At 41.8% G+C, this 14,892-nt stretch overlaps 1 protein-coding gene across 3 annotated transcripts in view; it reads left to right on the forward strand.

Moving 5' to 3' along the window:
- Kat2b (lysine acetyltransferase 2B) overlaps positions 1-14,892 on the forward strand; it is a 106,718-nt gene that overhangs the window by 68,355 nt on the left and 23,471 nt on the right. For all 3 annotated transcript variants that reach the window (XM_031348556.1, XM_031348557.1, XM_031348558.1), the window contains exons 7-9: positions 5,602-5,708; positions 9,001-9,123; positions 12,378-12,514. In XM_031348556.1, the coding sequence (XP_031204416.1) occupies positions 5,602-5,708; positions 9,001-9,123; positions 12,378-12,514 (367 nt within the window). The remainder of the gene's footprint in view (positions 1-5,601; positions 5,709-9,000; positions 9,124-12,377; positions 12,515-14,892) is intronic.

Here is a 14,892-nt window from a genome sequence, read left to right on the forward strand (position 1 = left end):
TGTTTTTTTTTCGAGACAGGGTTTCTCTGTGTAGCCCTGGCTGTCCTGAAACTCTCTCTGAAGACCAGGCTGGCCTTGAACTCAAATCCGCCTACCTCTGCCTCCCAAGTGCTGGGATTAAAGGCATGCGTCACCACTGCCCGGCTATCAAATTTGTTCTTTGACAATCCATGTATGTAATGGATTCTTACTGCGCTCACCTCTTTGCTCTTTAATGGCATATCCCCTCTTCCATACTAATTTCTTTTCCATATACTTGTTCAATTGTGTCCCTCTGTACCCTACCAGGGCTGTCCGTGTGGCCATGGAATTGAAACTATTGACTGGATTCTATGGTTTTACCAGTGGATACACAACTCAAGACAATATCTCTTCACTCATAGAGTCTGACAGTACCAGTAGCTTATTATCAAGGGAAAAGCTCAATCAGGCCTGTGAGAGGACCAGTCTTGTAGAGGCCTAGCCACTGTTTTGCTCTATGTATTTCAGGTATCAGGATTTAAAGATGATGAGGGAGAGTAGGTAGGTGCAGTTTCTGTCCATTCAGGGGTTGCAGAAGAACCCATCCCTGGCCAAGTGTCTGCCTCTTCACTTCTGGCTCTCATCCTTTCAAAAGCAGCCAGTTCAGCTTTGTACCTCTGAACTCTTAAGTATAGAATGCACATACCATGTGACTCCTGGATCTTGCTTTGCTGCATACATAATCTTTCAGGAATTATGTTAGCGCAACAGGAATTTGTAGGGCTCTCTCTGGGCTTTGGGACCACGATGTTTTTGCTTCCCCCTTCCAATGGGGTCAAATCTATGCCCACACATGCTAGACATGTATCCTGCCGCTGAACTACAGCTCTAGGCTGCAACTCCATGAGTTTAAGCTAAAAGGGAGGCTGCTGGGGAGGGGATGAGGGCAAGTGAAGGTACAGCCCATGGCTTGGTAAGCAAAGATAGCAACACATGAATAAGATGATTGGGGTTTATTTTGGGGGGTAGGAGGGAAAAATTAAAAAAAAAAAGCCTACTTTGGTGCCTAGTAGAAAAGAGTAAAGGTTTAAAAACTACTGAGTGTCATAGCTTTTCTTCCTTGTCCCACTGAAAAGTGTTGATTTGGAACAGTGAGGGAGAGGCACTTTTGTATTCTTTGATCAACAATAATTGAAATGATGTTTTTGGGAAAGCTAATATTTAGATTCATTTTATTTATAAGTATGTTTTTGTGTGGGAACATGTATGTAAGCACTGTATGAGTATCAGAAGGCCAGAGGTGCTGGGACTCCCTGGAGCTGGAGTTACAGGCAGTTGTGAGCAAACTTGATGTGGGTCTGGAAACTGAACTTGGTACCTCTCTACAAGAGCAATATATGCTCTTAAGTACTGGGCCATCTCTTCAGGTACAGAAAAACTGAATTTTTATTATCAAATTACCCAATTTATATGTCATGAACTATGTTAAGAGTTATGGCTTTGAGACGTGGTCTCACTCTGTAGTCTAAAAGCTACCTTTGGATTCAGTTTTTCTTTTCTTTCTTCTTTCTTTTCTCTTTCTTTTGTTTTTTTCGAGACAGGGTTTCTCTGTGTAGCCCTGCCTGTCCTGGAACTCACTCTGTAGACCAGGCCATCCTCAAACTCAGCAATCCGCCTGCCTCTGCCTCCCAAGTGCTGGGATTAAAGGCATGCGCCACCACCATTGCTTGGCTAACAGTTTTTCTTTATCTCAGCTTTTCTAGTGCTAGAATTCCAAATGTGCATCACTAAATAGTTTTAATTTTTTTTAAGATTTATTTTATTTATTTTATATGTATGAGTACACTGTAGCTGTACAGATACCTGTGAGTTATCATGTATGTGACTGCTGGGAATTGAACTCAGGACTTCTGCTGGCCCCTCTTGCCCCCGCCCTGCTCACTCTGGTGTAATTCACTGTAGCTGTCTTCAGACGCACCAGAAGAGGTCATCAGATCTCATTACTGGTGGTTGTGAGCCACCATGTGGTTGCTGGCATCTGAACTCAGGACCTTCTGAAGAGCAGTCAGTGCTCTTACCGGTTGAGCCATCTCGCCAGCCCAATAGTTTTAATTTTTAAGAATAAGTTAGGTCCAGGGTTACCAGGTAGGGATCAATACTTTGTAAGCCAATTAAAAAAATAAAAGTAAAGGAGCACAGACACACACAAGCCCCTGCATGCCACCATCACCAATAGTGATTGTTTTCTAGTTGAGATTACTGAACTCTCCCTGACAGTTTAATCTGAATCCAAAGGCTGATTTAGAGAATCCTGTGGGTATCATTAAGAGGGTTGAGTGGAACATCCAGCATTTGCAGTATCAAATTTTTCTAAGGAAACCTGCATATGAGGTGGAGTACCAGGGAGCAAGACTCCAGTCATGCAATGTAGAGAATTCCAGATAGAAGTGCATGTTGCACACAGAAAGGGTGTGGCTCTGATAAAGCTGCACCACAGAGGCCGCCTTTTAGTCATTTAAAGCTCCTTTCCTCCACATTAAAGCCATTTCACACCTAATGTTTCTAATTTGCCACTTAGGGAGCATTTTTGCCTTCAGACCATAGTAATCTATCTCTTGTCAAGGGATAAAGAGTGACCCTGAGCCCCTTACCAGTTATGGTGTTAATGGCGAAATTTTAATTACTTCGTATAGTGACAGGGTTTTTGTTCCACAGTGAAATTATTTTGCTCTTTGCAGATATTTGCTGCTTCCAGTGTGCAGCTTGCTCAGCTCCCCAGTCTAGCATGCTAGTGCACCGAGCTGAGCAATCAGTGTTGCCTGCCTTCTTCTCTGTTACAGATGCTAGCTTAAGACTCCCACCCACCTCTCCTTTGAAATTCCCTTTCGTAGAATATGCCAGCGTTCGAGGCTAGTGGGTTATACCCACAGTTTTCACTGTGAAACCATGCATGTTGAAAGTTGGAGGTGCTCCTGAAGGCTCTGGCTGGCTGTATCAGATTGCGAGCTAGGACCTATTTCCCTGGAACACAGTGAGGGCTCTTGGCTTCTCTCCTGAATTTCACACCATTCATCTTATCTTTATATGCTACTTTTTCTTTCACTGATTTATTATTTTTTTATGATTCCTTCATCATTTATTTGGTATTTTATTTGTTCCTTCATACATTAATTCCATCCTGATGGCAGTGTCCCTCCCTCCACTCTTGCCACTTTTCCTCCCTCTCCTATATCATTTCTTTCTTTTTTATTTTTTGGTTTTTCGAAACAGGGTTTTTCTGTACAACTCTGGCTGTCCTAGAACTCACTCTGTAGACCAGGCTGGCCTCGAACTCAGAAATCTGCCTGCCTCTGCCTCCCAAGTGCTGGCATCAAAGGCGTGCATCACCACTGATTGCCCGGCTATTATTTCTTTCTTTTTTCTTTTCTTTTTTTTTTTTTTAAGAGATTTATTTATTTATTATATGTAAGTTACACTGTAGCTGTTTTCAGACACCCCAAAAGAGGGCATCAGATCTCGTTACGGATGGTTGTGAGTCACCATGTGGTTGCTGGGATTTGAACTCAGGACCTTTAGAAGAGCAGTCAGTACTCTTACCTGCTGAGTCATCTCTCCAGCCCCTATTATTTATTTCTTGAGACAGAGTTTTAATGTGCAGCCTTGATATCTTGCTGGTCTGGAACTTGCTATGTAGACTAGGCTGCCTAGAACTCACAGAAATTAGCCTGCCTCTGCCTCCTGAGTGCTGTGATCAAATGCGTATACCCAGCTATTATTAATTTTTGTGGTACCGATATTGGAATTGAATTTAGGGCCTTTTTTTTTTTTCCAAGACAGGGCCAGTCTATGTAACAACCCTGGCTGTCCTAAAACTCACTCGGTAGACCAAGCTGGCAGAACTCACAGAGATCTGCCTCCCGAGTGCTGTGATTAAAGGCCTGTGTGTGGCTTTTTCGCTTTTTTGGTTTTTTAGAGTCCCTTGCTGAGTTACCCAGACTGATCTTGAAGTGGTGATCCTTCTGCCTCAGGCTCCTGAGTAACTGCATTGCAGACTGGTGCCAGCAGGTCTGCTTTCTTGTAACTGGTTCTAACCTGTGCCTTTCCGCTTCTCTCTGTGTTGTTACAAGATTCCTTCCTTGTTTTTCTTCCTCTCTTTTTCCACCCCCATTGATTAATTTGTCACCCACCTTCTTTTCTCTCTTCCCCTCCCTTTTCTGTATTTCTATTTCTTCTCTCTGAATTGAAGTGGGGAAAAAAAGTAATCTGTGATGGCATTGGGGTATTTCTTGTTGTTGGCCTCCAGTTCATGTTGAGATGAAGTTGATTTCGTGTGTTGTGAAGTTAGTACAGTAAGTCACTGCTGGTCTCAGTTCAGGCCCTGCTCTTTAGTAGTCATGAGAATATGGAATGCTTATTCAATCCTCTGTCCTTTACATGTTTCCATGGTGCACTGGGTTCTTTTTCATAGTGGCTTTATGAGGCTCAACTAAGGGCATCAATCCCTCACCACACTGTCAAGTAATAAGACTTGTGTAATAGGAGATTCGTAATCATAGCAGTGGTGAGGTGATTCAATGCGAAGTTCCAGAATCTCCAGGAGCAGGGCAGGCACGGTGCAGGTGCCTAATCAGTACGTAATGACATTGGTGGTGACGACGCCAATGACTTCTACATAAACAACTGGAATCTTCTGTGTGCCTCAGCAAGGATAGATCATCTGATTAGTACTCTGTAGCCAGTGTCCTACCAAGCTATGCAGGGGTAAAGGAGATGCTTATAGAATGTCCGTCTGAATCCATCACTTGCACCATCATTCTAATGTAGTTTGTAATTGAAGTCGGAACCCTGTTGCTTGTTGAAGGTTGCTACAGGGGACTGATGCTCTGGTAATGAATTAATGGTTTTTTATTTATTTAAAAAATTTTATTTTATTTGTGTGAGTGTTTTGCCTGAGTGTGTATCTGTGTACCATGTGCATGCTTGGTGTCCTTAGAAGCCTGAAAAGGGTCCATCATTGGAACTGAAGTTTCAGATATTTCTGAGCCACCATGTGGGGGCTGGGAATTGAATCTGGTTCCTGTGGAAATGCTGCCAATATTCTAGATCACTCAGCCATTCTTCCTGCCCCTATTTTTAGTTAGAACTGTTGTTATTAACTCTTTGATAATTTCATATATCTTGATCATTTTCATCTCCACTAACTCTCCCAGACCCACCCTTTGTGTCCTTTTTTATTTTTAAATGACCCACCAAGTCCAATACCCCTATACTTTGTACTGCCCCTATACTTCTCATTGTGGAGATATCCACTGGAACATGGTTGACCTACCAATATTCAGACCCTTAAAACTGACTTTCCCCTACCCAGAATCCATCTGTTGGAGTGAGGGCTTTTGAACCTGCTCCCACTCCAACTTGAATTATTGACCTGCTTGATCTTGCACAGGTCTTGTACAGACATCCGCCAATGCTGTGAGTTACTGAGTGTAGTGGTTCTTCATGTCCAGAGAACATTGTATTGCAGTCTTTCTTGACATCTGGTTCTTAGTCTTTTTGTTCCCTCTTCCAAGATGGTCTCGGAGCCTTGAAGGATGTTTATAATTTTTACAAGCTCACTCTTGTTATTTTTTCTGTGCCTAGGTTTCTGTCCATGTTGGAAGAAGAAGTGTATAGTCAAAATTCCCCTATCTGGGATCAGGATTTTCTCTCAGCCTCTTCCAGAACCAGCCCACTAGGAATTCAAACAGGTACATCTGTTTTATATAAATCGGAAAGCAACCAGGAAGCTCAAGCCAGGGTGTTAGTTGTAGTTTTGCATTTATTTGTTTTTCATAAGGAAATAGATGTCTAGAGCCCATAAGTCTAGTACATCACTATCAATGAAGAGCAAGTAGGTACTAACTCAAATTCTGCGCCTGTGTCTGTGTTGATGAGCAGTGCAAGCACAAAGCAAACAGTTGAGACCACATTAAACACAGAAGGTTGTAGTTTTCATAGCTGGATTAATGGAGCATCAAATTTCAGACAGCTCAGCTCTGTCAGGAGATGACCTTTTGAAGATGCTTCTATTAGCAATTGTATTTATTTTCTTTTCTGTTGCTGTAATAAAATACTTTGATAAAAAGCAATCTAGGTGAAAAGGGCTTTGGTGGTGATGTATTTTGGCTTATGATTCTAGAGGAACAGTCTGTCATGACTGGGAAGTCATGACAGCAGGCAGAGGAAGCTGTCTATCACGTTTCATCCTTACACAGACAACTGAGAGAAAGAAAGCAGGGCTCAGGGCATAAAACCTCAAAGCCATCACTCAGTGAGTGTACTGCCTCCAGCAAGGGTTCACTTCATAATGATTTTATAACCACCCAAAACAGCACTACCAGCCAGGAACCGAATGTTTAATTCTATGAGCCTATGGGGAACATTTCCTATTCAAACCGCAGTAACAGTTGTTAGCAAGATACGTCCAGGAATCAATCCTCAGTCTGGCTTCTTCAACTGTGATATCAATTTTATGAAAGATGGTGGGATTGTGGGTGCAAGAAGGCGATTCTGCTTTTAGTATATAAAGTCCTTCTCAATGACGCCAGATTGTTTTTGCTATTATCTTTAGCAGTGCCAAGTCCATCTTTATAATGTTTATAATGTACTAGGAGTTTCGACATACATGTACTGTTTCGGGTGACATTGTTGCTTAGTTCTTTGATGAAAGATCTCTGGAAAATCTCTTCCTGTCTGTGAAAACTCCTTTTGACCTTTGCCTAATTAAACTCCTCTTTTGCTTTACTTTTGGTTAGGTTACTGCCATGGCACAGGATGGATATAGCAGAGGTTGTCTCTGTGGCTAAGATTGTACCCGTAAGCTAGACCATTCATTCTGGTGTTATACAAAGCCAGTCAGAAGTGAGCTGTCATGTCCCGTTCTACTGTAATTACAATGTGTTCTTTACTGGGAAAGTAGAGTGTAATCACCTAAATTGCCATGTCTGCACAGCCATGCCACAGTGATAAATGACTGTCATAGTAACAACTCTGAAGTTCTGTCAGCTATTCCCAGTCTTCTGAACCCTCAGAGCTTTTTCTGTTCACATTGCTCCTGTATACTTGGAGATTCAGAACCCTGTGTGCTAGGAGCCTGTATACCAGCTTTGCTTTTTAGCACCTTTTTTTAGAGGTGCAGAGGGCAAAATCACTCTGTGTTGCCCAGACTAGCCTTAAAGTCTTGGGCTGAAGCAACTTTCTGTCAAGTACCTGGAACTGCAGGTGCCACGGTACTCCATTTTTCTTGTGATTCAGTTGCCTACAGTTAGACGCATCTGGGGTTGGTGGCTCGTTGAATCTGGCTTGCTTATTTAATCCCGACTTGGCTGCTGGGAACATCTGCCGAGTGAACCACTACTGACCAAGAAATGGCAGTGAATGATCTCTTTGTCTATCCATGTGGCAGTGTTCCTCAGAGTGCTCATTACTTACCATCTCTCACTTCTTCAGCTACAAATCAGTGCCACACCCAGCAAAAGCAACATCCTACAGTGAAAAGCACCAACACAATTTATTTGGAAATAAAAACTCAGACATACAAAGCAGTTATAGGCTTAAAACAGAGCATTCCAGTCTTAGGAATCGGCACACTTGACATTAAATAAGAATTTTTCCCTTCTCATCCACTTGTTCCCATTCACTTTGTGTGTGTGTGTGTGTGTGTGTGTGTGTGTGTGTGTTGAGGCAGAGAACACACACATACAGACTCCTCCTCATACTGCTATTTCATCATTTTTTTTTTTTTGTTGTTGCTGTGATAAAACACTATGACCAAAAACAACTCAGAGGGAAGGGTTTATTTTGGCTTACTGTTCTGACGGCGAGAATCCACGACTGCAGGAAAAGTATGGGAGCTGGTGGCAGGAGCAGGAAGGTTGCTAATCATATTTCATTCTCATGGGAAGCAGAGAATGCAGGAAGGGAGTGGGCTGAGGCTGTAAGCCTTCAAGCCTGCCTTCAGTGATGTACCTTCTTCAGCAAAGCTGCACCTCAGTGTTAAATAACCTTTCCAGACAACACCTCCAGCCTTGAACCAAATATAAAAGAACCCACAGAGAACATTTGTCAATCAAATTACCACACCTACTATATTATGTATATTCACAGAAATCAATTCACGATTATAAATAGTCCCATTTATCAACTCTCAGAGCAAAGGACATTCTCTTTTTTAAAAAATTTATTTGTTTATTTTATGTATATGAGTACACTGTAGCTTTACAGGTGGTTGTGAGCCACCATGTGGTTGCTGGGAATTGAACTCAAGACCTTTGGAAGAGCAGTCAGCGCTCTTAACCACTGAGCCATCTCTCCAGCCCGCAAAGGACATTCTCTTACATGAGAATGGTGTTCTTGTTAAAGTCAGTGCATCTGGTGCAATGTTATCTAATGGATAGACTGCCTATTATTTTTTGCCTTTTTTCTTGGTAAGACAGCATTTTAAGTCTCTAGACTACTAAACACCTCTAGAGGCTGTGGATAAGGCTAGGTAATGTGGAGTCCTTTGACTTTCTTCGCTTCAGGGAAAATTTACCATGGGAACAACTTTTAGGCTTTGTCAGTACCCCACCCTCGGCAATTCTGCTCACGAAGTTCAGCCTCCACACTCAGTCTGACTCTATGTAGTTTTATCATGATGGCTACCAAATGGTGACTTGTTAATTTACTGAATGATTGATTTGATTTTTAAAAGAGCAAACATCTGTCCTTGTTGTCTTCGTGGCATATGTCTTGAGTACTCATGAAACAATCTTTACTGTCTTGTTTGCTCACTAGTTTTTCAGTATGAGCTTGACTACACCATTACTCTGATCAGTGAGTTATAATCCATGACTGTCTAGCATCTTGGTGCTCTGCAGTTTTATTTTAGCATGGTGTTTATGGTGTTAGGCAGTTATAGGATGGCTTCATGTCTCATGTGTCCTTGAGTCTTGTTGTCAAAGAAAGGAGCCACCTAACATCCTCGTTTTTTTTTTTTTTTTTTTTTTCCTCTTGGGACAGTGATCAGTCCTCCTGTTACTGGGACAGCATTGTTCAGTTCAAATTCCACTTCCCATGAGCAGATCAATGGAGAGAGAACAAGTCCTGGATGCAGAAGCTCTTCTGGGCTTGAAGCAAACCCAGGTAAGCTACCAAGGGAGTAAGATAGCACTGCAGCTCACACTGGGAGCTCAGGCAGTGGCAGAGCCCCTCAGCTAGATTTAAACTCACTACCAGTTGTGTTTCCCTACGACATTAATGGGTGAATGTCGCTCTGCACTAGACTTTGGGGGGTGTATTGCTCTGTAACAAATAAGCCAGCAGTGCAGAACTATAAAAACTTACAGCACCCGTGTGGTATGTCATTTGGTGGTTGTCAGATTTCTGCTAGTCTCATTTAATTTTTGCCTGGCCTTGGCTAAAGCACTTAAAGGGGAAGAAGCTTTCTTCCATGGGTATCTCCTTCTTCTCTGGGGTACACATGTTCTTGAGACAGCAGCACACCATAGGTCCCTCTGAGATATGCAGTGTTGTCTGTAGGCAGCACTGTTTCTTGCTGCCTGGCTGGAAACCCTTGCAGTGCACTAAGTAAACCTATTTTCTTTTTGAAAACAAAGGATATATTCAGTGTCTTGAGGTGAAGACTCTGCCTCATTCTGGCACCCAAAAGTCACTTGGTTACACTTGGAGTCACAGCAGGGGAGAAACGAAGAAATGCTATTGGCAACTCTTGTGGGAAAGATTTCAAAGTTACATGCAAATCATGGAATATGGTGACTTCTTGCTCAAAAAATCTAAAGTAATCCCTGATTATCTTCAAAAGCAACATTCATAGAGTTGGTTCAATTGGAAGGAAAGCCTTTTTTTTTATAGACTATGTACTTTGTAGTACTCTTTTTTTAAAGTTAGTGAGTATGGTGTGGAAATGTGTTAAATGGGCTTCATATTTGAGGAACAAATTGCATTTGGACATTGAAAAGTTACTATTTTCTTCTTTTTTAAGTGAATAAGCCCTCAGGTGTTTCTGTGTAGTGCTGCTGTCCTAGAAATGCCTATTCAGACCAGGCTGACCTCAGATTCAGAGATCCGCCTACCTTTCCAGTGTTAGGATTAAAGGCATGCGGCACCATGCCTGACTTCAAAGTACTATTTGTATTTTTCATTCAGTTATTGGATTGGGGATGTTGGAGTGTTTGCCTGGAACATATAAAGCTCTGCGTTCTAGTCTCAACAATACACACGTGCATGCGCGCGCACACACACACACACACACACACACACACACACACACACACACACACGAACATGCACATGCATGTACCAGATATAAAAAAAAATGCAGTTAATAATAGTAAAAGGAAAAGAAAACCAGAAAAATTACGAGTATAGAAAGGAGAAAAGGTGATAACAAGCTGGGTGTGTAATACTAACTATAATCCCAGCATTTGGGAGGCTGAGACAGGAGGATTTCAGGATTGACTTTGGTTTTATAGTGAGTCAAATGTCAGACATGGTCACATGAGACCTGGACATAAGCAGGCAATAGAAAAGGCTTTAGCCCAGTTTTCAAGAGGAACGTAGGAGCATGTTCTCTGTGCCTTTGCATGCTTTTCCCAGCCGGTACCCTGCTCACCTTGTGACGTATCGCTCTTAAGGTAAAGGATTCCAAACCCCACTCTCCCAGATTATGACATGCGACTGTTAAAGTGGACAAAAGAAAATTCACCATTTAACATTGATTTATTTAACTTATTATTTTCCATTGTGTATGTGTGGTATATATGCAAGTGTGTGGTACGTGTGTGTGGAGTTCTAAGATTGATGTTAGGAATCCTCACTGGGCGGTGGTGGTGGCGCATGCCTTTAGATCCAGCACTTAGGAGGCAGAGGCAGGGAAATCTCTGAGTTCAAAGCCTGCCTTGTTTACAGAGCCGGGGCTATACAGAGAAATCCCGTTTCAAACAACAACCAACCAACCAACCAAACAAGCAAACAAGAAACACAAACAAAACAAAAAGAATCTTCCTTGGTCACTTTCCACTTTATTCTGAGGCTACATGTTTCAATTGAACCCAAAGCTTACAGAGAAATGCAGTTGAGCTAGCCAGCTTTCTGTAGAGCTACTGGGCTTCTCTTTCCAAGGCTGGAATTAGAAGTAGGTCACCATGACTGCCTGGTTTTTGTGGGCTCTAAGGCTCTGAATTTTGATTCACACATTTGCAAGGCAAGTACTTTTACCATAGCCACCTCCCCAGCACCATTTGTTTTTATTAAAAACAAAACATTTTACTGGTATTTTTCAAATATGTAAAAAGATGTCTAAATATAATATATGAGCATGCATATGAACACCTGTTGTGTAATGTGTAAATGGAGGTTAAAAATCAGATCAACTGGCATTGAAGGTTTGAAAAAAAAACCTTCTTCTTAATTCTTATGTCAGGCAGACAAAACATCGTCCAGGCTTGGGCTGCTGGATGATCAGGGAATATTCTACCCCAGCACTGGAAACCTCAGACCCTTGCGATGAAGACATTGGAGATGTATAGCCCCCTACAAAACAACACACTTCTACTTGAGGCTATTTAAACAGTCTTTTAACAACCTTTGACATCTATGATCATAGGAATGCGTTACAGCTTTGAACTCACTGTGAAGTCAAGGATGACCTTGACTAATAGCAGAAACTAAGCTCTAAATCTATAAAAAACCCATATGTTTAGGCCTAGAAAGATGGCCTAGTGTTTAAATGCCCTGGCTGTTCTTGCAGAGGACCTAGTACCCATGTCAGACAGCTCCCAATTGCCTGTAACTCCAGTTCCAGAGAGGATCTGATGCCGTCACACAGCAGCCATACATGCAGGCCAAACAGCAATGTACATGACATAAAAGTAAATACAAAATTAAGACAAAGAAACATGCTTTAATAACTCATATGTCATCTTAGAAAACAAGCAATCTTTAAGATGAATCTGGAATTGGCAATCGTGGTGATCTCCCTTCTCTTCCACCACCACTTTTTCTCCTCCTGGGACAGCCATTGGTGTTATTAGAAAATTAGTTGGGAGACCAGTGTGAAAACATACACCTATTATCTCAGCATTTGGAATATAGAAGCAGGGGTATTAGTACCAGTCTGAAGCTAACTTGAGCCATGTATACATACATATACATACATATGTGTGGAGACATATATATATGGTAAGTTATTAGACTAGGCAGGCATACATGGCAAGACCTTTTCTCATTTCACGTCTCCTCCCCAAATAAGTTAGATTCATCAGTATGTATTCTCCATTTCAAACCATCCATTTTTTTTTTTTTTTTTTTTTTTTTTTTTTTTTTTTTTTTTTTTTTTTTTTTTTTTTTTTTTTTGCCTTTTATTTTGAACATCACAGGAGAAAAGAGGAAAATGAACAACTCTCATGTTCCCGAGGAGGCCAAGAGATCTCGAGTGATGGGGGATATTCCTGTGGAATTGATCAATGAGGTCATGTCTACCATCACAGACCCTGCAGGGATGCTTGGACCAGAGGTCAGCACAGTGAACAAGACACCTTCTGGTCTCCCTGCCACACTAACTATCAGAGATGAGGGTGGGGTGTTGAGAACACACTGCTGGTCACCTGTAACCTAGAGGCCACTATAGGGAGGGCAGGAATGGCTAACCAAGATGTGGTTCCCTTTGATAAACATCAATTACAGGGCCACAAACTACAGTTTCAAGTAGTTGGAAACTTTTCCATATTGAAGAATTTCAAGCTCCCATCAGCAATGCAAAAAACAAAACAAAACAAAACAATCCCCATGGGCTGTGTTGTACCTGGAGATTCGTCAATGATTACCTCTCATTTCCCTTTCTTTCCCTCCTTTTCCTCTCCTCTGAACCTTTTAGAATCATTTCAGAGTTCCAAACAGATACGTCACACCTAGTATATTTGCCTGTGTCTCTGATGAAAGCAATTCTCTTATATAATCACATGAGTTAGCACTCAGGGAATTGAACTTCTTTATAAGGTTCTCTGGTTTAGGGCTAGCAGACTGTAGCCTACCAGTCGTATCTGCTATTCAGCTTGTGGGCTCAAGTAATTCTTTGTCAGCTTCTAACTAGCTAGGAGTTAAGGTGTGTCCCAGCAGTTTAGGCTTGAAATAGTTTTTATGGACTGTATTATCTGTTCACCATTACACATAGCAAAAAAATGGAATCACTGAGGCTTGGAATGTGTCTTGCAAAACAAATGTTCATCTCTTGACTTTTTACTGGAATGTTTGCTGACTTCTGGCCTAATTTTCAACCCCTATGTCCAATGACCATCTTACCAATTTATGCTATTCATAACATGTATTATTGCTGGGTGCTCAGTTAAGAACCAAGCATGGCATTCAGTATTCATTTCTTCATCTTTTTACCTTCCTGCTCTCTGTTTCTCCTCCATCTTTCCCTCCCTCGCTTCCCTCCTTCCTTCCTTCCTTCCTTCCTTCCTTCCTTCTTTCCTTCCTTTCTTCCTCCCTCCCTTCAACTCTCCTCCCTTCCCTCCCTCACTTATTCTCTCCCTCCCTTCTCTCTCTGTCTCTGTCTCTGTCTCTGTCTCTCTCTCTCTCTTTGAACTGTTCTCATGTAGTCTAGGCTGATCTTGGACTAACTATGTAGCCAGGATTAATAACCATGAACCACCTTGCTAGGTTCATGTGGTGCTGGGGATCAAATCCAGGGCTTGCTACGTGCCATATCCCATACCTCTGAGCCATATCCCAGGCTCCTTAGTCTCCTTTAATTCAAAGCCATTCTCCAGGTCTTTTCTCTTCTCTTACAATGCTACTTTTGTTGAGGAGCCTAGTTAGCAAGTTATGTATAATGTCTCTGCTTGGATATGTGTAATAGTTTAGATCAATGCAAATAAAATGTTTTGGTTGAAAGTATTGCTCTTGTTTTATTGCAAGACATCCAGGAACAGGGAGGCTCAAGACATTTCCAGGACATGAAGACATGGCCTGGGTAGTAATGTATAAACAACTTCTATCTTTTTGGTGTGGCTTTCCTAGATTAAATCAGTTTCATAGTACTCTGTTTTTGTGGCTCTTTTATTAATGCCAAGGATAATTTGGAGAATTGAGTGTTACAACAGAACCATCTCATAAAATTCTTTCCTTCTGGACTGACTATCCAGTCTGTGGGGACCTAAAGCTGACCTCCTTCTGTGTATGGGCTTTAGGGATTTCGTAACTTCACACATGAGCAGAGCTTGGCCTGCTCAGATGAAAAGTGGGGAGGCAGTCTCCCATTTCACAATCATGCTGCAGTTAGTGTACCAGCATGCCCAAGAAAGCTGCTACAGTTTTAGACATTTTTGTAAGCTAGTTGTTAAAGAAAATGGTGACTTGAAATGTCTACCACAGGGATACCCAGTCTCCTGGACAACCAGCCAGTCCTCGAAGTTCGTGCTATAGTTAGGATTTTTCTTCCCAGCAGAGCTGTTTGTCAAAGATTTCCTTTTCCAGCATGAGGTAGAGATTAAGGCTTGAGGTGGTGGCTCTAGGCCATGTAGCCTGCTATGAGTTAAGTCTGGATCAATAGATACTTCTAGAAAGAAAAGTGTCTTCTCAAAAGAGGTGCTTGGAATATAAATATGACTGCTGCTTTATTTCTAGAATTTGGAACCTGTTATCTTAATGGTCTTTTTGGTTTTTTGAGACAAGGTTTCTCTGTATAGGCCTGGCTATAGAGTTTTGTATAGTGAACACTCTCACCTGATAATCCATCTTATTGGTTCTCTCTTAAAAACAACACTGATTTATTTAATGTGCTTATGTGTATATGTGCTCATGCACCAGTGGAGACAGCCATGCCATGGTGTAAACATGGAGGCTAGAGGCCAGTGTGAGGGGCCATGGTGTAAACATGGAGGTTAGAGG

The sequence above is a fragment of the Mastomys coucha genome, unplaced genomic scaffold, assembly GCF_008632895.1.
Source record: "Mastomys coucha isolate ucsf_1 unplaced genomic scaffold, UCSF_Mcou_1 pScaffold3, whole genome shotgun sequence".
NCBI lineage: Eukaryota > Metazoa > Chordata > Mammalia > Rodentia > Muridae > Mastomys > Mastomys coucha.